Source organism: Pholcus phalangioides, unplaced genomic scaffold (assembly GCF_987345545.1).
Source record: "Pholcus phalangioides strain wild (caught in Gottingen) unplaced genomic scaffold, Ppha-v1.0 ptg000029l_1, whole genome shotgun sequence".
Classification (NCBI taxonomy): domain Eukaryota; kingdom Metazoa; phylum Arthropoda; class Arachnida; order Araneae; family Pholcidae; genus Pholcus; species Pholcus phalangioides.
Window position 1 is genome coordinate 4510213 of NW_028301619.1, and position 24498 is coordinate 4534710.

General features: G+C 37.0%; 1 protein-coding gene across 1 annotated transcript; it reads right to left on the reverse strand.

The window, feature by feature from the left end:
• Positions 1-533: 533 nt before the first annotated feature.
• LOC149067597 (uncharacterized) lies at positions 534-23997 on the reverse strand. Its single transcript, XM_089252521.1, has 4 exons — positions 23420-23997; positions 22639-22739; positions 5921-6099; positions 534-696 (listed from the first exon to the last, which is right to left on the reverse strand). Exons 1-4 carry the CDS (start codon positions 23444-23446, stop codon positions 602-604), a joined length of 402 nt encoding a protein of 133 aa, XP_089108647.1. The 5' UTR covers positions 23447-23997; the 3' UTR covers positions 534-601.
• Positions 23998-24498: the final 501 nt, after the last annotated feature.

Here is a 24498-nt window from a genome sequence, read left to right on the forward strand (position 1 = left end):
GCTAACTATATTACATAGCACATGATGCACAAACTAGACTGCATAGTGTAAAATAAAAAGATGTTCAGTTTCCCCATTTTCCTTTGTCCAATTGTAAAATGGTTGGTTTGTCTCAGTCTTGGTTAGTTTGTTTTATTTTCACGGTGCCTCTTAGTGTTTTATGAAAATTACTTTGAAATTTTACGCAGTTCCTATAATGAATTAAACAATTTTCCACAGCAATCGATGGAAAATTGCACTTTGGCTAACTAATGTGATTTTGGAACAAATTATCTTTGTTAGCCAAGGCATCACAGCATGAGATACCATAATTTCCCCGACTTTTCCAGAACTTGGTAACCCTTTTCATGGTAGATAGACACGCTGACATGAATTCAGAAAATATTGTGCTGGCCAGACTCCAATTTTGTAATCATGTGTAGTAAATTTAAGTTGCCATGATGACCTGGTATGTGACACATTTTCTGTACATGTGTCAAGTCCTGGCATATATACACGTTTTATAGCAGAAATGAGTTTACAAACACTTTTTAATAACACATGAATTTAATTATGAAGATATACAAGTGAAAATAGACATATATCTGTGTGACATTCATAACTAAACATCCTGACATTCGTATTCCAGCTTGTTGTCAGGCAAGCCCTCTACATCAACCTCTGATTCAGTAGCATTTAACATATTCAGAGTGATATCTGAAAGCAAAAGATAACTGATTACCGAAACTAAGAATTTTGCAGTCAGATATCTTAATAAATATCTTGTTTAAAATGTGAAAGAAAAATTACGTAAATTCTCAATTAAAATGATTATTAATAATTTCTTTGAATCAAGCTTTGCTAACTTGCTACTCAAAATGTTTTTTTAGGTCTCTGTCCCAGCAGTGGAATAAACTTAAATTTTAATCGCTCCCATCGCCAAGTTGGGAAGTAGGTCATGACTTTTTTTTGGGTGGGGGAAGAGGTTTACATTAGGGATTATAGAGATTGCAAGGAATCTTTTCTAGAGACATTTCAAGTTGCTAATCTTCAAAATGTAGCATTTTGAATTAAAAAAAAAATTAAAGCAGCATACATTTAAAAATATTTTTTTATATTTGGAATCTTTAAATAGTTTTAATTGCCTTTGAGAAGGGGGCCTGCCTCTACATGGATACACCTCTCTCCATCTGGAATAGTAGATGAGCATAGTAAGCTGCTTAATCGCTCATTGATGATATGCGATGCAAAATAAAAAGAGAAAACTTTGTGTTGCCCATCATTAACCATTTTCAATCCACTGCTGGGTGTAGGTCCCCTCCAAACTTTTCTATTTTATTGTCTGATGCTTTTGCTATCCAGTTGACTCCAGTCACCTTTTGGATCTCATTGCTCCATCTTGTTTGGGACACCTCCTCGGATGTTTAACACCACAGGGGTACCAATCCCGAACACTTGGTCCATCTGTTGTCTTTTCTCTTTGCAATATGTCTAGCCCATTTCCATTTTAGACATTTAATTCTATCCATTGATATCATATACTTTTGCTTGGCTCCTTATACATGTGATTTGTTTTTTGTCTCTTCTTGTGATGCCTAGAATACATCTTTCCGTGCTCCTTTGTGCAGTCTCTAGTCTCTGCATGGTTTTGCTTGTGAGTGTGTCCATGTTTCAGCTCCATAGACATGTGCTGGCAGCACACACTGGTTGAATACCTTTTTTTCAGGCATAATGCTCTTCAGAACCACACAGTTTTTGCCAAAAGTGCACCCACCCCTTAAAGGTGTTGAGAAATAATCTCCATTTATTTCAATTATATTCTCATCCCAATCTAGTTTTCTAAATACAGTCAAATCTCTATAAGTCGAATGTGCAGCAGCCGACAAAAAACTTATCGTTATCGTTAGTTTGACTTATCAGAAGTTCTGATTACAGAGTGGCAAGATTTATTGAAATAACAGTGCTATGTATGAATACAGCATTAATAAAACATGTCAAATTACTGGAGATGAAAAAATTCAAATAGATAAGTTATTTTAATTGTATTTAATTATTGAATGAGAATATTTAGAAATAAACTAGACATATACATACTGTATCATTAAAATGAACACATACATGATACTTGTATAAATGAAATGAATTATAAATAAAGTGTATACAAGATTATTTCCTGGCAAAAATCTGTTAATTTTGACTGTTTCTCTCTTTCTTGTCCTTTCTTCATGAGAAAGTCATTTACTTTTTGCAAGTAGACATATGAATCCGCTAAATGAACCAGCTAAATGCTAAATTCTGTTGCTAAATTCTATTACTAAATGCTAAATTCCATTGCTATTTTTAAATTTCTTTCATTCTCGAAACCTCTGAGTTAAGGGAAAAATTTTAATACTAAAATATGGAAAATGTTCTGGGGCTGAGTCAAAACTTTGACTTAAACAAAGATTAGAGATATCTGAGTTCGACTTATCGTGATTTAACTGTACTTAAAATAGCCGTAAATAGCTTTAGTGAAATAGTATCACAGTGTCAGACTCCTTTTTAAAGTTTAATCTTTGCTTTTCTCTTATCCAAACGAATGGTTGCAGTAACTTTGTCATCGATTTTCTTAATGATATTAATGTAAATCTTATCTCAGTTGCATCTAGAGCTTTGACAACAGCAGATGTAGAGACAGAGTCAAAAGCTTTTTCAAAGTCAATGTGGTCTATCTTACTTGTTGTCCCAGTTGGGCTTCTCCATGTCCACTTTCTTTGGGGTTTCTTCCTTGAAGTCCTCATAATAAGACAATTAAAGGGTCTTCTCTTAGTTAACAAGTAGAAACTATTCAACAGTCCTCTGTTGCATGTATAAAAAGTATATTTCAGACTTTTTGCTCAATAGAAGGGTTTGATATAATTTTGCCAGTTGGCGAAGTAACTGATGAGATACTGGAAGACTACCAGTCTTAAGCATGTACTGATACATGGGTGAGATACTGGTACAGAATCCGTCTTGGGCGTGTTAGCCGAGAACTGCAGCATGAAGAAAAGCTACAAACATGGAAGTAAGGTGCTTTGCATCAGTCTGGGGTTGTGAGCGGTTCTATCTACAAACACTTCAAAAAGGAAAAGCATACAAGCTGCTCACGTCCTGGTAATGTAATCCTTCCTCTCTTCCTTGTGTTCACCTATAAACTTGTTTTTTATTCATTTTTACTTTTCACTACTTTTACCAATTTTTATTAATTCATACTTATTCCTGCACAGTAGCCAAAATATAATAAATTTACTGAAATTCTGTAACCCTTATAATTCGATAACTTTTATTAAATATCTAGTGTAATCAGGGTTGTTTGTGGTTTAAACCTTGGTTTTAACCAAGTGGTTTTTTTTCAAAAAATCAAATAAAAGTTGCCTAAATATCATTTTTTTTCCTTGAAAAATATCATATTGGTTCATTATTAGCCAAAATGTTCATTTTTACCACATTTTATATCCTTGGGGTACATTTTGATGGTATATCTTTAAATGACATAAGATTTTATAAGTGGTTTTTTTTCAAAAAGTCTCATAAAAGTAGCCAGAATATATATATACATTTTTCATATGAAGTATCTTAGTCATTTAAAGTTATATATAAAAGCCAAAATTTCTCATTCTTACAACATTGTCTAACCTTTGGCTACATTCTGATGCTCTATTTTTAGCAAATTCATGAATAAGGATGCATCACAATCTAAATGCAGTGGTGTATTATCTCACAGGGTTTCTTTTTTTCTTCACAAAGAAGCAGCTGCAGTAGTGACACCATCATGCTAGGGGCAGGTAGTCCTATAATCTAATAAAGGCACCAGCTGTCCTTAAAGGACAAAGACTAGAGTACTAGTTGTTACATTACCTCACATACATTTTCATTTTCTTTTCCATAAAAAGTAGCACATCTCCTACTGTATATCCCCCAGTCTTAATATTCAATAGTTGTTTTTTATATACTTTCACTGTTAAGCCCAGTTAATCATAGTTCTACAGTATAGTAGTAACAGATTTATGAAAAATAATCAGCTATATACAGGGTGATTATAATTTAAGTTTTGATTCCAAAACTATACAATAAGTACTGATCAGAATGACTTGAAAATTTGCATGGATACTCCTGAAGCAATGGAAGTTTCTTTCGCAAAAGAAAAAAGTGCAAAATGTGCAAGTAGACGATGCTGTACTTGGCCAGCAGTATAATCTATTTTGTGCAACCACATCATTTCGGTACTTCCACAGCATCAGTGTGTGGATAGAACTTCTATCAAGATGCACATTGCAATACCAGCAAAGCAGCTGCTGAAGACCCATTTTGACAGAATGCACCGTAACCCTTGCAACTTCTGGCTGTGGGGGTACCTCAAAATGTTATAAACAGTGGTCAGATTGCAAACTTTGGTGAATTGCAATCTCTAGCACATTCCCTATATGTTAGAAGTTCCTCAGGAATATTAACTACTAACGGGGGAGGGGGGGGGGGCACGTAAGGTTAATAAAGCTGAATTGCAAGCACATCCTCATTATGACCATGGCATACTCCGATTCTGTTGTTGAACAAGAATTTTTGTGCTTTCAACCTCATAGCCAGAACACGCGGTGGACAACATATTTAACATTTCTTACGAAAGTTGTAGTTATTTGTTCAATTACTTCGTTTTTTGTGATGTTTCCATGAATTATGAAATCGTGAAATGCTATAATTAAGGTATCATCTGCCATGACTGGCTATCGTTTCCATTCTGCGAGCAAATTTCCCACATGTTGGATGATGTCATTAATTTTACATTTTTAAGTATTTTTTCCCCTTTATCAAATAAAATTGAATTTTTTCAGGAATATTCATGTCAATTTCAAGTCATTCTGACAATCGTTCTTTTTTTACAGTGTTTTGAAATCAGAACCTTAGTTATAATCACCCTGTATATCGTAAATCATTGTAAATTAATCTGCATCATTTATGCTTCATTAAATACATTATATTCCCCTAATTTTTATTAGTTTTTGCAAAATAGCTTCCTAATTAAGTATACTGAAAGTAACTGGAGAGAAACCTTTATATATTATATGATTAATAATAACATTAAAAGAATTTTCAAACATAGTAATCCATTGAGTTAAGCAAAAAATAATTAAATTGCAAAAGTCGGTTTTTGTTAAAATGTAAGAAATATTTATTGATTAATTAACATGGGAATAGTGTTAATTACATTAATAAACATTTTATTTTAGTTAATTATTGGAAGTTTGAATGATTTTTCAGAAATTTCATTGTTTTAAATGTTAATACTATTTAAAACAAAAAACCGGTTTAAACCAAAAAAACCCAGTTTTTTGGTTTTTTTCAAAAAAACCGGTTTTTTTTTTACCAACCCTGAGTGTAATTCAAACCTGGTGTGTGGTGGTTTGAATAGAGAGAACAGACTAGAAGTGTTGACCAGCCTAACAAGAGATATTTTTATATAATTCATCTACTAGTATTTCCTTTTCTCACTGGTGTGAAGTTTTCAATACTTCATTATACTAGAGAAACTATTATTCCTATTTCACCTATGTTAAATTCAACAAGCTTTACACAATTTCATGATTATTTCACAAAAACAATTAACTGTGGAAAGCAAAGATCGTCTGTAATGTGTGGCCTGGTCTATAATCCAATAATCTTATATTGATATAAAAAATTTCTTATATGTTCTTCAGTTTCTGACTGCATGTTGTCCACTAATAACACAATTTCAAACTTTTTTTTCAACTAAATCACTGCAATGTTTCCCTTTCAAGATTTTGAATCTTTTTGGAATTGTGGCTTATCACAATAAAATTACTCACATCTTTAATTTTACTTGAGTGAGCTAAGTATATTATTTAATTTAATATACAGTATAAATGAACTGAATTTCAAAACTTATAAGTCTTAGTTTACATACCTGCTGACTTGACAGATTGAGGCATCAACGAACCACTACGAACAGCTGATTTCAAGCCGATACTTGGTCCAACTTTATCTTGAGAAACAGTAATTTGTGCTTTTCCGAGCATAGCCTTCTTAGGTGTCCCAGGCAAATCATCATTCACTTTCCTCTTTGTACCTCCTTTACCCTGGGAGCTTATTAACAAATTGTATGATCAACTATGAGTAGGTCAACAAATCTCTAGTACAACTCATAGGAGAGTACATTATATAAGAAATCACATATTTATCATAAAAAACTGAAGAACTAATACATTGGTGAAATAAATTACGAGAATTTGCATATTTTATCGAATTTCATGAAAAGAACTGAACTGAATGTAAAACCACTGCTTCTAGACAAAAATGCAAATCTTGTACGTCAAATACGTAAGCGTGTGTGTAGGCGGAGCCAGTAGAGAAACAGGCTTTATAAGAGCGCGTAAGTTAAGACGCATTTTGTTCGCTAGCACACCTCGGCGAATTTCTTGGTGTTATTTTGCAGCAATCGGTTAATTTCAAATTGTAACAGTAAAAATGAGTAACCACCAACGTTTAGATGATAGAATGAGGTGGCGAATTGTGGGGAGGCTAGAAGCAGGCCAATCTCAAGTCCAGATTTGTAGAGTTCAATTTAACGCCCAGCGTAACTTATGGAAACAGTTCCAGGATACCGGATCCATCAAGAGAAAGCCTGGGCAAGGTCGTCCAAGAGCCACGACAGCCAGAGAAGATCGCCATTGTAACGTATCGGGATCCGATCCCTCTACGTTAATGGTGATCTTGTCGTTATGTGGGAAATTCCTTCTTATTTTAGACCACAGGGACCTCTCAGTTACCGGAAACCACCCGAGGACCCACTGGCGAACCGGTAAGGGCCAGAATGTTCGATTAGTTCGGCAGTCGGCGGGTGGGGTCTTTCGGCTGTCGAACGAGAACGGGCCAGAGGTCGGGCTACTGATGTCCCACATAAATTAATTTCCCTCATGACGACGATGCCGCTATTTTCGTGGAGGGGTTTGATCCAATATATGTATAGTTGGGCGAGGCTTAGCCCAGTTTAAATTATTTTTATTGAAGAACCTCCCGGGGGAGTTATTGCAAGTCTCGTTGTGCGGATACGAAAATATAGTGTTGTACTCACTTATTTTCGGCGGGGGGCTGCAGACCTCCGTCGGAACAATTCATTTCATATTGTTATGTTAGTAATGTTTACATAATCGGGAGAGTCTGATCAGCTCTCCGGATTATGTCATGTTGCCAGATTTCAATGTAATTAAATTGTAATGTTTATAATAGTGACGCATGAATATGCAAATTCGATAATTTTGTTGTGGCGAAAAGGCCATGCCAGGACATGTGGTCCCAAACTTCTTGTAAAAGGGGAGTATAAATTCCTCCCTCTTTGTCTCTCACATTGCGTTCGTCTAATCTTGTTCTGTTCAACTGAAGCCCTCTAGTAGGACGGTTCAGCGTCTTACTACCGTATCTATTGGCCTTAGGCTGAATTGTTAAAATGCAATAATCTACATTATTTGAATCCGTTTTCCGGCAGGTCCGGAATCAAAATATAAAACATCTTCACAGTCAAAATTCTTCATTGCTGATCGAGGTGGTCCGGCCCTCAACCGAGAGGCCCCCGGAGCTGATCAAGGTGGTTCGGCCCTCAACCTAGAGGCCCCCCGGAGCTGATCAAGGTGTTCCGGTTCTCAACTGAGAAAACTCCTCTGGTATTTACGGAAAAGCTAACAACATCGGATGTCCGATCGCTGCACAGGTTGACTGTTGTAGATCATCAATTGGTGAGCCAGTATCTTTACTGCTAACGTCAAATAGAGGGCTCCAAGATAAACTAATCCATTGTTAAAATTAACTAACCCATATAATTAATTGAATAAATAATAATATTTCATGCGAAAGTTTGTTTCTAATTATTTTCCACTTGTCGTTTGCCACTTTATTGCTGGATATTTCGAACCGGGCAAGCAACTCCCATAAGGGACGTTGCAATTTTGGGGGCTCGACCGGTTCTCAGTAAGTGTGGCAAACCGCGGGTGGAAAGTACTTTCGCTAAAAATTTTTTTTTTTTTTTTTTTGATATTTAACATTGATTTTAGAGATGAATTCTAACAATCATAGTACGCCTAGAAATTTAGGTGATGATGTTCGTGTGCAAATTGAACCGGAACCAAGTGGTTCACAATCGAATAATGGTTCACAAATGAACTTTACTTTTCCAACAATGTCAAATCCTTATAACGAGACGCATGTAATACTTCCCCCGGCATTACCTTTAAATCCCGCAAATGCTTTGGTTCCATTGACCCAACGCAGTGTTGGTAGTCTTATATTTTCAGGTAGTGGAGAAGACGTTAGAAGCTTTTTATTAAAATGTGAATCGTATTTTAATCTTTACAGTGTTCCTAATAAGATCGAGTTAGTTGTAAGCACGTTTGAAGGTCGTGCTCAGGCCTGGTGGCAAACGATAGGCAGGCACGAATGGGAAAAATGGGGCCCCCATAAATCGTGGGAAAGTTTCAAGGGCTTGTTATTACAAACCTTTTCAAGGTATCATACCAGGGTTGAATTAGCTCGTGCTTTATTCTCTGAAAAGTTTTCGACGGGCTCGTACCTTGATTTCGTATTACATAAGTTAGATCTTTTTCAGTCCGATTTAACCGTTCCGGAGTCGGACAAAATTGAACTTATAATGTCACAATTACCCTATAATGTGAGAACATTTTTGGAAGGTAGGAAGCCTAATTCTTTGCAACAATTATTTGTAATGTTAGATCAATTTCTTGCAACGCGTGAAAATGTCCAAATTGAATCTCGTAAAAATTTTGAATCTTGTGAAAATTGTGTTGAGAAATTTCAACCTGAAGTTAGAAAAAATTGTGTGGGACCTACACAAAATGTAGTACAACCTTCAAGACGGCCTTTTAGGACAAATAAATTTTTTCGACAAGTTACCTGTTTCGGTTGTGGTCAAGTCGGCCATATAGTAAAAAATTGTAAATCAAATGGGAATCAGGGAAACTAGACCTGGGATACATGAGAAGGGGTAGTGTATCCATGGGTAAAAAGACCCCTAGTAAAAAATTTAGTTTTCTTAATCCAGTTGTGAGAGTTAACAAGATTTTGACAGCAAAAATTGATACCGGTGCCGATTGTTCAGCGATCAGTTTCGATCTGGCTCGGCAGGTTGGTTCACCCACTAATCAAGTTAGACCCTATCACGGTGATAGATTTCAGTTGGCATCCGGTGAGTACTGTCAGCCTGTGGGGATTCTTCGGGCCCAAGTGGAGATACGAAAGTGTCGTGCACACAGATCTGATAGTGCTCGCCAGGGTCCCATTTGGGATCTTGATCGGCAGTGATATATTGAGTAAAACTGAAATTATAGTTGACTTCAAAAACTTTGAACTTAAAGGAGGATTGTTGTCATATAAAGGAGATGTTGATCAGGAAAAGATGCAAAATTTAGTAAGTAAATCGGAATTTGATTCCGATCAGAAAAAAAGTTTGTTTGAATTGTTAAAACAATTTCCGAATTTGTTCAGAAACACTCCCGGTAGAACTCACGTTGCTGAGCATAAGATCGTGACTGACGGAAAACCGGTTTTTCGATCCCCTTTTTCTCTCCCGCGATGGAAAAAACAATTAGTAGAAGAGCAGGTGCAACAGATGCTCTGTGATGACGTCATTGAGCCTGCCTCCACAAACTGGGCTTCCCCGTGTTTTTTAATCAAAAAGAAAACTGGTGATTGGCGATTTGTCGTCGACTACAAAAAGGTGAATAAAATTACGGCACCCGATCGGTACCCTTTACCTTTCATCGATCAAATTCTACAACGAGTGGGTGACGCACGATACGTCTCTACGTTCGATCTGGCCTCAGGGTATTGGCAAGTTCCAGTGCGGCTAGAGGATCGGGACAAAACGGCATTCATAACCGATTCTGGAATGTACCGATTTAAGGTAATGCCCTTTGGACTCAACAATGCCCCGGCCACGTTCCAACGCATGATGACTACAATCCTGGGCCACTTAGTTGGTAAGTGTGCCGATTTTTATTTGGACGACATTGTCGTTTACAGTTCGAATTTTGAGGAACATTTACAAAACTTGAAAACAGTATTTTCGTGTTTGGAAAAAGCAGGCTTAACACTTAAGCCAGACAAATGTAATCTCTATAAAAAAAATTGGAATATCTAGGTCTTTGTTTGACCAAAGAAGGATGGCACGTAAAACAGGACCAAACCGACGCCATTTTGAGTTTTTCTAGGCCTAAAACAGTAAAACAGGTGCAACGTTTTCTGGGACTCTGCGGGTGGTACCGGCAATTTGTTCCCCATTTTGGTGATGTCGCTAACCCCCTTTACGGCCTTACAAAAAAAGGGCAAAGGTTCAAATGGGACAAAATACACCAACAGGCGTTCGAGAAATTGAAACATCTCTTGTCTTGTGCTCCCGTTCCAACCACAAGAAAAAAAGATTGTGCTTTAAAAATTTACACAGATGCCTCAGGAATTGGGCTTGGAGCCATTTTGCAGCAAGTTGAGCCTGACGGGGAAAAGCCGTTAGCCTATGCCAGTCGTACCTTGAATTCAGCAGAAAAAAATTATTCGGTAACAGAACAGGAGGGACTCGCTGTTATATGGGCATGTAATAAATTTCGAGCCTGGTTTTCAGGAGAACCTGTTACTATAGTAACAGATCACAGGGCAGTCGCCTGGTATTTTGAGGCTAAACAATTGAAGGGGAGGTTAAGCCGATGGGCTCAATTACTACAGGAATATCCTTTAAAGTTTGAATATAGAAAAGGTTCGACCATGCAGGCCCCTGATGCCCTGTCCAGAATGCCCGCTGTTGTCACCGTCGAAACTGATTTCGAGGAAAAAATTGATAATAAATTATATTTGTTCTCGTTTTTGGATTTACCTGAGTTAATTGTTCAACAGAAAAAAAATTACCAAGATATTATACAGTATTTTAATGATAAATCTGTCGGAAGACAAAAAATTGATGAAAAAATTGAAAAGTATTACCTTTTCGAAAATCAAAAATTGTTTTTTAGATTCAGGAATAAAAAATTGCTAGTAATTCCTCCACCATGTAGAGAGAAATTTTTGACAAATGCACATGCATCCCATTTCAGGTCACATGGGAGTCAATAAAACTCTTCAGCGATGCCGACAACGTGCGTTCTGGCCCGGTATGCGTAAAGATATAAAAAAATTTGTCCTGTCCTGTAAAAAATGCCAAACATGCAAATTCGACAATACGAGGCGATGGGGAGGCATGGTGTCAACCTCTGTTGATCATCCAGGAGAAATGGTTGGGATTGACACCATGGGTCCCTTTCCCGTTTCTTCCAGAGGGAACGTGCATCTGTTAGTCGTCGTCGATTATTTCACAAAGTGGGTAGAGTTATTTCCATTAAGACGAATTACGACAAGTGCAGTTGCTAAAAAGTTTGTTCATGAGTACTGTATGAGATATGGCTTTCCAAAAAGATTAGTTTCCGATAATGGTTCTTGTTTTATATCAAACCTTATGAGGGAAACTTGTAAAGTTCTCCAGGTCAAGCAAAGGTTCACAACCCCCTATCATCCTCAATCAAACCTTACCGAGAGATTTAATAAAACAATTAAACAGATGATCTCCTGCTATGTTGGTGATAAACATAAAGACTGGGACAAAAATTTAACCTTTTTTGGTCTTGCTATTAGGTCGGTTCCCTCGGAAACTACGGGTCAGTCGCCAGCTAAATTGTTTCTTGGTAGAGAATTAGTTTTAGCATTTGACTGGGCTATGGACATACCGGTTTGGGAAAGGGTGAGTTTACCCGAAAACTTACTTAAGCAAGTTAAGGAAAATGTCAAAAAACAACAAAGGAGACAAAAAAGATATTATGACAAAAAAAGATTATTGCACACCTTTAATCAGGATGATTTGGTATTAAGGAGAACGCATTTCCGTTCTAGTGCGCAAGGCAATGTTATGGCGAAGTTGAAACCACGATGGGACGGCCCGTGTAGAGTCCTGGAAAAAATTTCACCTATTGTCTACCAGATAGTGGATTTATCCAATGATAATGTCTATAAAGTCAATGCTTGTGACTTGAAAAAATTCGTTAGTAGTGACCAAATCGTTCTTGAGCCTGTCCCGCAGTCACCTGAGAGTAGAGAGGTCCTTGTACAACACACTTCCAGTAATCCGAGTCGACATCATGTTTCACAAACGCCCTTAAATAGTGCTAATTGCACTAACTCTAGTACGTCCTTTAACCGGCAAAATCCCGAGGAGGACACCACTCCTAATATGGTGAAAACGAATTTCATTAAATCTTCCGTAGGTTACTCTAAGTTTTTGGTTCCGATTCAGAGAGGGTGGCAGAGGGTTCTCGTTAAGAGGAAAAAAGAACCTCGTATTGACGTCTATTATTACTCTCCCGAAGGGACAAAATTCAGAAGCAGTGTTGAAATTTCGCGATACTTACAAAGTCAGGATACTGATTTGGCTGTCGATAACTTTTCCTTTAGTGGGAAGTTTAATATACCAGGTGATATGTTAACATAGTTTTTGCATGTATTTCTGTAAATTAACTTTTTTAACCTATAGAATTTTTTTTTTTTTTTGGGAAAAATTCTTCCGTGGTGAGGGGGAATGTAACGTATCGGGATCCGATCCCTCTACGTTAATGGTGATCTTGTCGTTATGTGGGAAATTCCTTCTTATTTTAGACTCCAGGGACCTCTCAGTTACCGGAAACCACCCGAGGACCCACTGGCGAACCGGTAAGGGCCAGAATGTTCGATTAGTTCGGCAGTCGGCGGGTGGGGTCTTTCGGCTGTCGAACGAGAACGGGCCAGAGGTCGGGCTACTGATGTCCCACATAAATTAATTTCCCTCATGACGACGATGCCGCTATTTTCGTGGAGGGGTTTGATCCAATATATGTATAGTTGGGCGAGGCTTAGCCCAGTTTAAATTATTTTTATTGAAGAACCTCCCGGGGGAGTTATTGCAAGTCTCGTTGTGCGGATACGAAAATATAGTGTTGTACTCACTTATTTTCGGCGGGGGGCTGCAGACCTCCGTCGGAACAATTCATTTCATATTGTTATGTTAGTAATGTTTACATAATCGGGAGAGTCTGATCAGCTCTCCGGATTATGTCATGTTGCCAGATTTCAATGTAATTAAATTGTAATGTTTATAATAGTGACGCATGAATATGCAAATTCGATAATTTTGTTGTGGCGAAAAGGCCATGCCAGGACATGTGGTCCCAAACTTCTTGTAAAAGGGGAGTATAAATTCCTCCCTCTTTGTCTCTCACATTGCGTTCGTCTAATCTTGTTCTGTTCAACTGAAGCCCTCTAGTAGGACGGTTCAGCGTCTTACTACCGTATCTATTGGCCTTAGGCTGAATTGTTAAAATGCAATAATCTACATTATTTGAATCCGTTTTCCGGCAGGTCCGGAATCAAAATATAAAACATCTTCACAGTCAAAATTCTTCATTGCTGATCGAGGTGGTCCGGCCCTCAACCGAGAGGCCCCCGGAGCTGATCGAGGTGGTTCGGCCCTCAACCGAGAGGCCCCCGGAGCTGATCGAGGTGGTTCGGCCCTCAACCGAGAGGCCCCCGGAGCTGATCGAGGTGGTTCGGCCCTCAACCGAGAGGCCCCCGAAGCTGATCGAGGTGGTTCGGCCCTCAACCGAGAGGCCCCCGGAGCTGGTCAAGGTGGTTCGGCCCTCAACCTAGAGGCCCCCCGGAGCTGATCAAGGTGTTCCGGTTCTCAACTGAGAAAACTCCTCTGGTATTTACGGAAAAGCTAACAACATCGGATGTCCGATCGCTGCACAGGTTGACTGTTGTAGATCATCAATTGGTGAGCCAGTATCTTTACTGCTAACGTCAAATAGAGGGCTCCAAGATAAACTAATCCATTGTTAAAATTAACTAACCCATATAATTAATTGAATAAATAATAATATTTCATGCGAAAGTTTGTTTCTAATTATTTTCCACTTGTCGTTTGCCACTTTATTGCTGGATATTTCGAACCGGGCAAGCAACTCCCATAAGGGACGTTGCACCATTTGCCGATTATAGCGAGGCGTAACAGGAGTGCTACATCTTCTCGGCTCTCTCGTGACTTGTATGCAGCCACACAGGAACCCGTGTATCAAGGGTGACTGTTTCCAAAAGACTTCATGAGAGAGGATTGTTTGCAAGAAGACCTGCTGTTTGCGTCCCGCTCACTTCTACGGACAGGAGAATCCATTTATCATGATGCATAGAGATTGGAGTAGGGATCAATGGGCGACCGTTCTCTTCACTGATGAGTCTCGGTTCAACCTAAGCACAGATTCTTGCCGTACGTTCACATGGAGAGAACCAGGGACCCGCTACCTACCCTCCAATGTCTGCGAAATCGACCATTATGGTGGAGGAGGTTTAATGGTCTGGGCAGGCATCATGTTGGATGACCCGCACACCTCTCCATGTCTTTGAAAGAGGCACTGTGACTGGTGTGAGGTGCAGGGATGAGGTCTTGGAGCCCTATGTTCGCCTTTTCAGGGGTGCAGTTAACCCTGAGTTCATTTTAATGGACGATAACGCGAGGCCACATAGAGCTCTTCTGCTCGACGATTTTCTAGAGAGTGAGGATATTCGCCGGATGGATTGGCCAGAAAGATCTCCAGACCTTAACCCTATAGAGCATGTCTGGGACGCTCTGGGGAGGGCAATTGCAACTCGCAACCCCCCTCCGGGAACCATCCAGGGAATGAAAACAGCGTTGCTGAGCGAGTGGGACCAATTGCCACAGGAAATGATAAACTGCCTTATTTCAAGTAGGAAATCATACTGCGAGACCTGTATATCTGTAAGAGGGGACCATACTCCCTATTAACCCATTTTTTTGTTTATTCTGCAACCGCTGTTTCATACCTTCCGACTCCAACGAGTGTTATGCACGATCATGCGTGTGTGTATATTACACAATTATTGAATGGTTATTTGTTTTGTATTGTATCAATGTATGTACATATCAAATTTCATTAAAATCGGTACAGTAGTTCTAGAGATAATCGACCAAGTCTGCAAATTCTCTTAATTTCTTACACCAGTGTACATATCATCCATTTGCAACTGTTTTTCAAAATTTGAAAATTTCCCTCTTTGACTTGTCTCAATTTGTCAAAAGGAATCCTTTGGTGCAAAAACAAATTTCAAGTCATTCTGTTGATTTTTAAATACTACTTCTACCTAAAATTACAGAGCAGACATTTTGAAAACTTTGTTGCTTAACCCTTACAGCTGCAATCCCGAGATATCTCGTCAAAGTTGATCTGCTTTATTTAGGCTCATTTTGTAGGCCTATGATACATGACAAAATGGATTGCCTGTTACAACCACTTGGAAACAAAAGTGACAAAATTACAACGACAACGCCTTATGTTCTTTCTGATAAGAAATTGAGTGTTAGCTTCAAATGTGAAATTTTCTTCACTTCTCCAGCTGGATGGGAGCGAAGTTGGGGGAACCATAGGGGGTGGAACCCTAAAGATTCAGGTAACTTGAGCAACCAAAAATTTAAATGAAACACGACTTAAATAATTCTTGAACATACAAAGCAATGTACATATCCTTTCCCATGTACTTTATCAAATCCCTTATATGCCAGATAACTGGCAACCCTTCATTGTTTTGCTTTTTTTGGAACCCCTAAGTAGGAGGGGGTGTTGCTTGGTTGTAGTAGAGTAGTGGTTCTCAACCTGGACTCCGTATGCACTTCCCAGGGGCTCTGCGGCGACTCATGGAAAATAAAATAAGTAAATTTGACAGATAAATGAAAAAAGAGGCCTACAGGGTTCCGCCATAAAAATTATATAAAAAAAGGGCTCCTCGAGTCAAACAGGGCTCCGATATAAAAATTATGAACTGAAAAGGGTTCTGGGAGTCAAAAAAGGTTGAGAACCACTTTGGTAGAGTAACTCACATTCCAAAATCAATCAATAATACGCAATATAAATTTGAAAAATAGAAACAATATTTTTTCACAGGGTTGAGGGACTCAAACTTATAAGATAAAAACTTATAAAGATAAGCAACCCTAGTTCTCATAGGACTTGTTTTAACATAAAAATATACCCACATTTACAACTATATCATGTAGGTTGTTTACAGCAGCAGGCATTTTGACTGCTTAAGTAGTTTTGAGAGGAATGGAAACTCTGGTAGTTCTAGTGTTAATGAGGTTCTAATTGTTTTGTATGGCTTTTTGCACCTCTTGGTGGTATACCACTCTTGTAAATGATAATACAGGGTAGATACATTTGAAAATTAATAATCAATTGACAGAAAAAGGTGCAAATTGCCTTAAAATAATCTACTTACCACGGCCTAGAGCACTGGTTTTTAACCTTGCTGAAAGTAGATTTGTACGACCCATTTTGCAATACTATTTTCATAGTGACTCATAGCTCAAGAATACTCGGCTGTAGGTGAGTTTATACGACCCATTTCAAAAGCCATTGCAAATAAAATTCCTGTTGTGACTCATAGCTCAAGAATACTTGGCTGTAATTTGGTTTAAACAAACCATCTCGGAAGCTCCTGCTACCCAAGTTTGGGGCGAGATCCATAGGTTAAGAACCCTCAGCCTAGAGTTTTTTGATAAATTGAAAAAAGTTCAAGTTTCACTCACAGATAGCACTGAAAAACAGAAAAATCGACATAACACATAAAATGCAACACAAAACAGTGCATAACAGTGACAATTTGGGTTACATAAAAGATAAAACTGGGGATGGGACAGACAGTGATTAGGCTGAATACGGAATATTCGGCGGCTGAACATCAATTTTCTTAAAACTCATCACAATTATAAGTAAAATTGGTGTTTTAAATGAGAAATTTTAAATGATTGAAACTGAGTTTTTCTTATGCATTATTATTTGAATAAATATAAAAAAACTGGTGAAACGGTAAAATTTTAATTTATGTGAAAAACTCTGATTAATATACTATTTAAAATCCATTTGATACTTAGATTTACACAGATATTCGGCTGAATACCTAAGCAACATTCGGCTGAACTGAATATTTGACAAAAGAGCAGAATAGGTTGAATACCAAATAGGAACAAAATATTTGCCTCATCTTTATATAAAACTATCATATTTTAACATGAGCACCTATTTAGATGTAACGAGAGTAAAAAAAAGAGTGTTCATATTGAAATATGATAGTTTTATCTAACACAAATTGTCATAAACATTAATTATGCACTGTTTGTGTTGCATTTCATGAGTTATGTTTAGTTTTTTGCTTTACAGCGCAACCTGTGAGTGAAAGTTGAACGTTTTCTTAAATTTATCAAAAAAAACTACCTTTAGGCACATCAAATAAATAAATCATAAATACTTTAGTGCACATCACACCTTTTTTGTCAATTGGCTTATTTGTTATTAGGGTCCAGGACTCACGTCCACCCTTTATATTTTGGAAAATGAAAATTATCAGTATTCAAAAGAGATTGTGTTTAGCAGACCAGTAGGTTCTCATATTTACTGGTCCAAGAGACAAGTGACTAATTTGTTTTCAATTCTAACACTGTATGTAACTAAATATTTGATCATATTTGTTGCATCACTGCCATTTTCTGCAAATGAGGGCTAATTAGACCGGACCTACAATTTATTGCAGATTCCGAATGCCAGTCTTTTTTTGTACTTACTGAGAGGTTGGTACACTAACCCCTTGGTGTGGCTCCCTGCGGTAAAAATCTTTTTTTCTGTGGCCATGTTGCCTTTTCTGTTGTACCCCTGTGCCAGGAAAGTTTCTGACAAAGATGAACCAGATATCAAACCTCCAACTATCACAACACCTCCAACTATCCTATGGTACTTTAGGTGAGTATTTTATTGACCTGGGCTACTGCGCCCGCATGTTACAAAACATATACCCATTGTTGAAAGTACAGTCGGTCCCCGTATTCACTGTTCTTTTCCTTTATTGGGTTTTTTTTGGCAACACTCAACAATCGTCATAACATGTGTTTTGCATACAAAGATTGAGTTGTGCATGTATAGGATGGCTCATTTTTCTAGCACTACTGATGATGCTTCGAAAAGGCAAAAAAAAAAGTGAAAACTTTACAAGAAAAATTGGATATATTGACTATGTTTGGCAAAAGTAAGTCAATTGCTGCTGTGGCCTCCATTACGGAATCAACTAATCTACGGTAAGATATATCAAGAAAAAGGAATCTGAAATTTGAGCAATCGTGGCCGTAGCTGCAACTTTGTTAGCGAAAACTTTACATCGCCTGTGGGATACATGCATTTCACATACAGAAAATTGATTCCAATTGATTGTAATATTATAACGGAAAAAACAAAAAAATCTTACTGTTCTGTAAAGGAAAGGGCCGGTGGAATGTCTAGTTCACTGGAATTTCATGCTCATTTGATAATTTTTGTCGCACCATGGTAATTTTCTGCATGCGAGGGCTAATTAGACCGGAACCTACAATTTATTGCTGATTCCAAATGGCAGGCGTGTTTCCTATACTGATCGAGAGGTTGGTGGGCTAACCCCTTGATGGGGGGGGGGGGACTCCCTGCAGTTATGTTGCTGTTTTTGTTGCACCCTTGTCAGGAAAGTTTTCTGACAAAGACGACCCGGGTATCAAACTTGCGACACCTAAACATCCTTTGGTACTTTAGGCGAGTATCTTATGGGCTACAGGGGGACCTGGGCTACAGTGCCCCAGAATTTTATGCACGTAAAGGGTGGTTTTTCATAGATAAATAGAACCGCTCACAACCCCGGACTGATGCAAAGCAACTCACTTCCGTTACCTCAAAAGAGGCAGAGTTGTGTCGGAAAAGTTAGCAAAGATTTATAGAGGTGGCTCCCCTTGCCGTATGCTCGCAAGTATCGAATCACTCGCATTGTTCTCCCTATGAAGACAGCCATCAACTTGATGCAACGTACAAGCCATTTGACTAAAATGTGGATAGCTGAATCCAATGAGTAGGGAGAAAACTTGCACGTATGCCCAGTGGCACATAAGGGCCAGAGACCCCAGAGTGGGATTTCAGAAGTAGTATGGAAAAGTAAGAAGAAGTCGGCATGGTGAAGTGGGAGAGACAGGGTTGGTAAAAAAACCGGTTTTTTTGAAAAAAACCAAAAAACCGGTTTTTTTTGGTTTAAACCAGGTTTTTTTGGTTTAAACCAGTTTTTTTGTTTTAAATAGTATTGACATTGAATGATTTTTCAGAAATTTCATTGTTTTTAAACTTGTAATAATTAACTAAAATAAAATGTTTATTAATGCTATTAACACTATTCCCATGCTAATTAATCAATAAATATTTATTACATTTTAACAAAAACCATTTTGCCATTTAATTATTTTTTGCTTAACTCAATGGATTACTGTGTGTTTGAAAATTCTTTTAATGTTATTATTAATCATATAATATATAAAGGTTTTTCTCCAGTTACTTTCAGTATACTTAATTAGGAAGCTATTTTGCAAAAAGTAATATAAATTAGGTGAATATAATGCATTTAATGAAGCATAAATAATGCAGATTAATTAACGATGATTTACGATATACAGGGTGATTATAACTAAGGTTCTGATTTCAAAATACTGTAAAAAAAGAGCGATTGTCAGAATGACTTGAAATTGACATGAATATTCCTGAAAAAAATTCAATTTTATTTGATAAAGGGGAAAAAATACTTAAAAATGTAAAATTAATGACATCATCCAACACGTGGGAAATTTGCTTGCAGAATGGAAACGATAGCCAGTCATGGGAAAATTATAACTTAATTATAGCATTGCACGAGTCCATAATTCACGGAAACATCACAAAAAAAATGAAGTAATTGAACAAATAACTACAACTTACTCAAAAAATGTTAAATATGTTGTCCACCGCGTGTTCTGGCTATGAGGCTGAAAGCACAAATATTCTTGTTCAACAGCAGAATCGGAATATGCCATGGTCATAATGTGGATGTGCTTGCAATTCAGCTTTATTAAACCAAACACGTCCCCTTTCCCCCGTTCATATTCCTGAGGAATGAGGAACTTCTAACATATAGGGAATGTGCTGGAGATTACAATTCACCAAAGTTTGCAATCTGACCACTGTTTATAACATTTTGAGGTACCCCCCCCCCCAGCCAGAAGTTGCAAGGGTTAAGGCGCATCCTGTCAAAATGGGTCTTCAGCAGCTGCTTTGCTGGTATTGCAATGTGCATCTTGATAGAAGTTCTATCCACACACTGATGCTGTGGAAGTACCGAAATGATGTGGTTGCACAAAATAGATTATACTGCTGGCCAAGTACAGCATTGTCTACTTGCACATTTTGCACTTTTTTCTTTTGCGAAAGAAACGTCCATTGCTTCAGGAGTATCCATGCAAATTTTCAGGTCATTACGATCAGTACTTATTGTATAGTTTTGGAATCAAAACTTAAATTATAATCACCCTGTATATAGCTGATTATTTTTTATAAATCTGTTACTACTATACAGTAGAACCTTGATTAACTGGGCTTAACAGTGTGTGTGTGAAATTATAAAAAAAAACAACTATTGAATATATTAAGACTGGGAGATATACAGTAGGAGATGTGCTACTTCTTATGGGAATGAAAATGTATGTGAGGTAATGTAACAACTAGTACACTAGTCTTTGTCCTTTAAGGACAGCTGGTGTCTTTATTGGATTATAGGACCACTTGCCCTTAGCATGATGGTATCACTACTTTAGCTGCTTCTTTGTGAAGGGAAAAAGAAACCCTGTGAGATAATACACCACTACATTTAGATGTGTGATGCAATCCTTATTCATGAATTTGCTAAAGATAGAGCATCAGAATGTAGCCAAAGGTTAGAAAATGTTGTAAGAATGAGAAATTTTGGCTTTTATATATAACTTTAAATGACTAAGATACTTCATATGAAAAAAATATATATATTCTGGCCACTTTTATGAGACTTTTTGAAAAAAACCACTTAAAATCTTATGTCATTTAAAGATATACCGTCAGAATGTACCCCAAGGATATAAAATGAGGTAAAAATGAAACATTTTGGCTAATAATGAACAAATATGATATTTTTCAGGGAAAAAAATGATATTTAGGCCACTTTTATCTGATTTTTTAAAAAAAACCAGTTGGTTAAAACCAAGGTTTAAACCATGGTTTGAACCAACGTGGTTTAAACCAAACAACCCTCAGATTTTAGAATGGTCTAAATACTTGATAATATGAAAAAGAAACGGCAAACAGAAATCACAATTTTCTTTCAGAAAACATTGCCAAAAATTGTGGTACCCTCTTTTACATTCATTTGATCATTTTTGTCGCACCACTATCATTTTCTGCACATGAGGGCTAATTAGACCGGGACCTACAATTTATTGCTGATTCCGAACGGCAGGCTTGTTTTTTATACTCGTCGAGGGATTGGTGCGCTAACCTCTCGATGGGGGAGTCCTTGCGGTAGCGATTTTTTCCTGCGGTCTTGTTGTAACCCTGTGTCAGGAAAGATTTCTGACCAGGACGAACCAGATATCGAACTCACGACACCTCTAAACATCCTTTGGTACTTTAGGTGAGTATCTTATTGACCTGGGCTACCGTGCCCCCTCTTTTGCATTCCCTTCTACCTCTGTGTCACCCTGCTCTTTCTCATGATGTTCAGTAAACAAGATATATAAAAACCTATGATTTCAGTTATATTCACAGATTTTCATATTCATGGGTACCCCCAGAACGTAACCCCTGCAAATACAGGGGGCCAACTGTAATTTTTATGCATTCAATGTAAATTTCTGTCACACAAATATGGCTACAATATAGGCCTACAATGAAACCAGACTACAATGATATCAAAATACAGCGATAAATCCCTCTACAATGAATATATTTTCAAATCTTTTTCGGAATCACATACAGTCTAATGTTAAACTCCTTTTGATACAATTATACGCTTTACTACGACAAACCTCCACAAAAATGATATTTTTTAGATCTTGAAACCGCTTCAATAATTTTTTTTACATCTTGCTCAAAAAAATATCCTTCAATATATTTTTTGGACTCGTCACTCATTTTAAGTTTTTCTGAAGATGGGTATTAGTATTTGGTACAACCTGATCATCAAAAGTTTTTTGTACCTCTTTTGGCGTGATACACCAAAGTGTATTGTGATAAACCTTTTTACATGAACAATACATCTAACTGAATTCTGTTTATCAACACATTAATTAAAATTTTTTTGCAAATAATTACTCAAAAGTGAATTTTTCGTGGTACTAACCAGGGCCGCAGCTGGGGGGGAGGGGAGCAGGCAGCTCATCCCTGTACCAAAGGAGATGCAAATTTCACCCTTTTAATCTTCAACATTATGGGGGGGGGGGGAAGAGTGAAAATGTGTGCTTGCCCAGACTGAACAAGCATCTTGTTGCTGCTCTGGTACTAACAACGCTGATTTAGGAACGATGTCAACAGCAGCATAAATTTGATGGTATGTGATAATGTTGCCTCTCCATATAATGATAATCCCTCTACAATGACACTTTTTCTTTGTCCACAGAATAGTTGTTATATGAAGGTTTCAGTACAATTATATATTTACCTAACTGATGAGGTTTGATCAATGGCTGGCTTGTGCAGGCTCACAGTCAATTCAGCTAAAGCACTGAAAGCTGCTCCAGCAGCCAGAAATATTTCTCCGACCTAAATAAAGAGTAAAAAAAAATCATGAATATAAATAAATAACCTAAATATTCACACAAAAATGAATTCAATAAAAAATTATTCTGAAAAGTTACTATAAAAAAATTGTAACCATATATCTACCAATACACACAAAACTATAAAGCAACTTTTTTTGAATAATTCTTAATGATTACCTTAATTTTTTGTTGTTTTTCTGTTCTAATGATCACTGGGCGTGTTGTTGACATTTTGTATTAAATTTATCAATTTTAGGGGGAGAAATGAATAAATTTTTAGAAAGATGAGTTTTTATTTCCTTCAAAACCCAACAGTCTACAAACAGCAGCATTTACCAAATCTTTTTTTTTTAATTAAAATTTTTTTTTTTATTTATAAAATTTTTGAGAATAACAGATAACAATTCATTTGAATCATTTAGATGATTTATTAAAATTATTGTTCGAAGTTGGACTATTTTCCGTTCTACAAATACTATGTCTATTTTTGATTATGATGCACTATGGGGGAAAAAACAAACCAAAACAAACTTGGTTAAGCATACTGCTTGTTTTTTTATATAACAATTATTTCCGTGAGAAATATTTTCCCACAAGAAATTTTTTTCAAAAATACTCAAAAAAATTTGAAAAAAATGTAGAAAAAGATTAAAAGAAATAAAACTAAAAAAATCAACATACCTTGCTTGCGGGATTCCCGTGACTCATCGTTAAAATATCACTTCGACCAATAACTGTATTTTTGATAAAATACTAATGACATTCGTGAACTCAATTTTTTTCAATGAATAAAGTTCTAATTTATTCACGAATTCCTTAAGAAATGATTTTGAGTAATAAAATAATTTTGAATAGATATTTTTTCTTCCTCAAATATGATCAAGTTAAAAGATGGGAATTTTGTACCTACAGCATCAAATTGGCTCTTGAGAATAAATAAAATCACTGAATCTATTATTATGGATTTCAATGGGTTTAGCTAATAAATGAATTGTTGAATAAATTGAATGATTTCTTGGAAATTTTTTTAGATCTATTTCGAATAAGAATTGATCAAAAACCCCTTTTCATTGGTGTTTTTTGCTCTATCGCCATTGTTTATCAAGGTTAGAAGCTCCATACTTTTGAAACAATGGCTTATTCTTTAGGGAAACTACACGTTTTATTTCGAATTTAATTCTAACGTGACAGTTTGATGCAAACACTACAAGCAACTATAAACGCCACCTCATTTTGGCGCTCTTACCGACTCATCGGATGTAAACAAAACCTAGATATACTATTGCCAATAGTACAAACCATAATCTTCGAAGACATCTGAATGACCATATTTAAAAAAAAAAAAACCCTGAGAATTATGGAACACAGCTGAGGTGACCAGACGTTCCGGTATTCAAGGACAATGTGAGGGTTTCAACAGCTGGCTGATAAATCCAGGAAAAAAAATTCCAAAGCTGCATTATGAGTAAACTTTCAAGCGGCTTTGGAAAATTCAACTGCTCTGCTGACAATCAAACCCCGATTCAATTTCGCATCAGCCAGCTGTTGAAACCTTCCTATAAATAGCGGAGTACGTACGTAGCGGAGTGTAGTGCTATAAGTAGCGGAATGTTTTACGCCATCTTCACAAAAAAATCACATAAAATCCCCAATCGCTGTAGTGGACGAACGCAAAAATTTACGCTCCCTAGAAGTTAACTCACAGCCCGTACTCAGTCGAATCCCAACTGTAAATTGAACCTTAACATACGTGCAATATC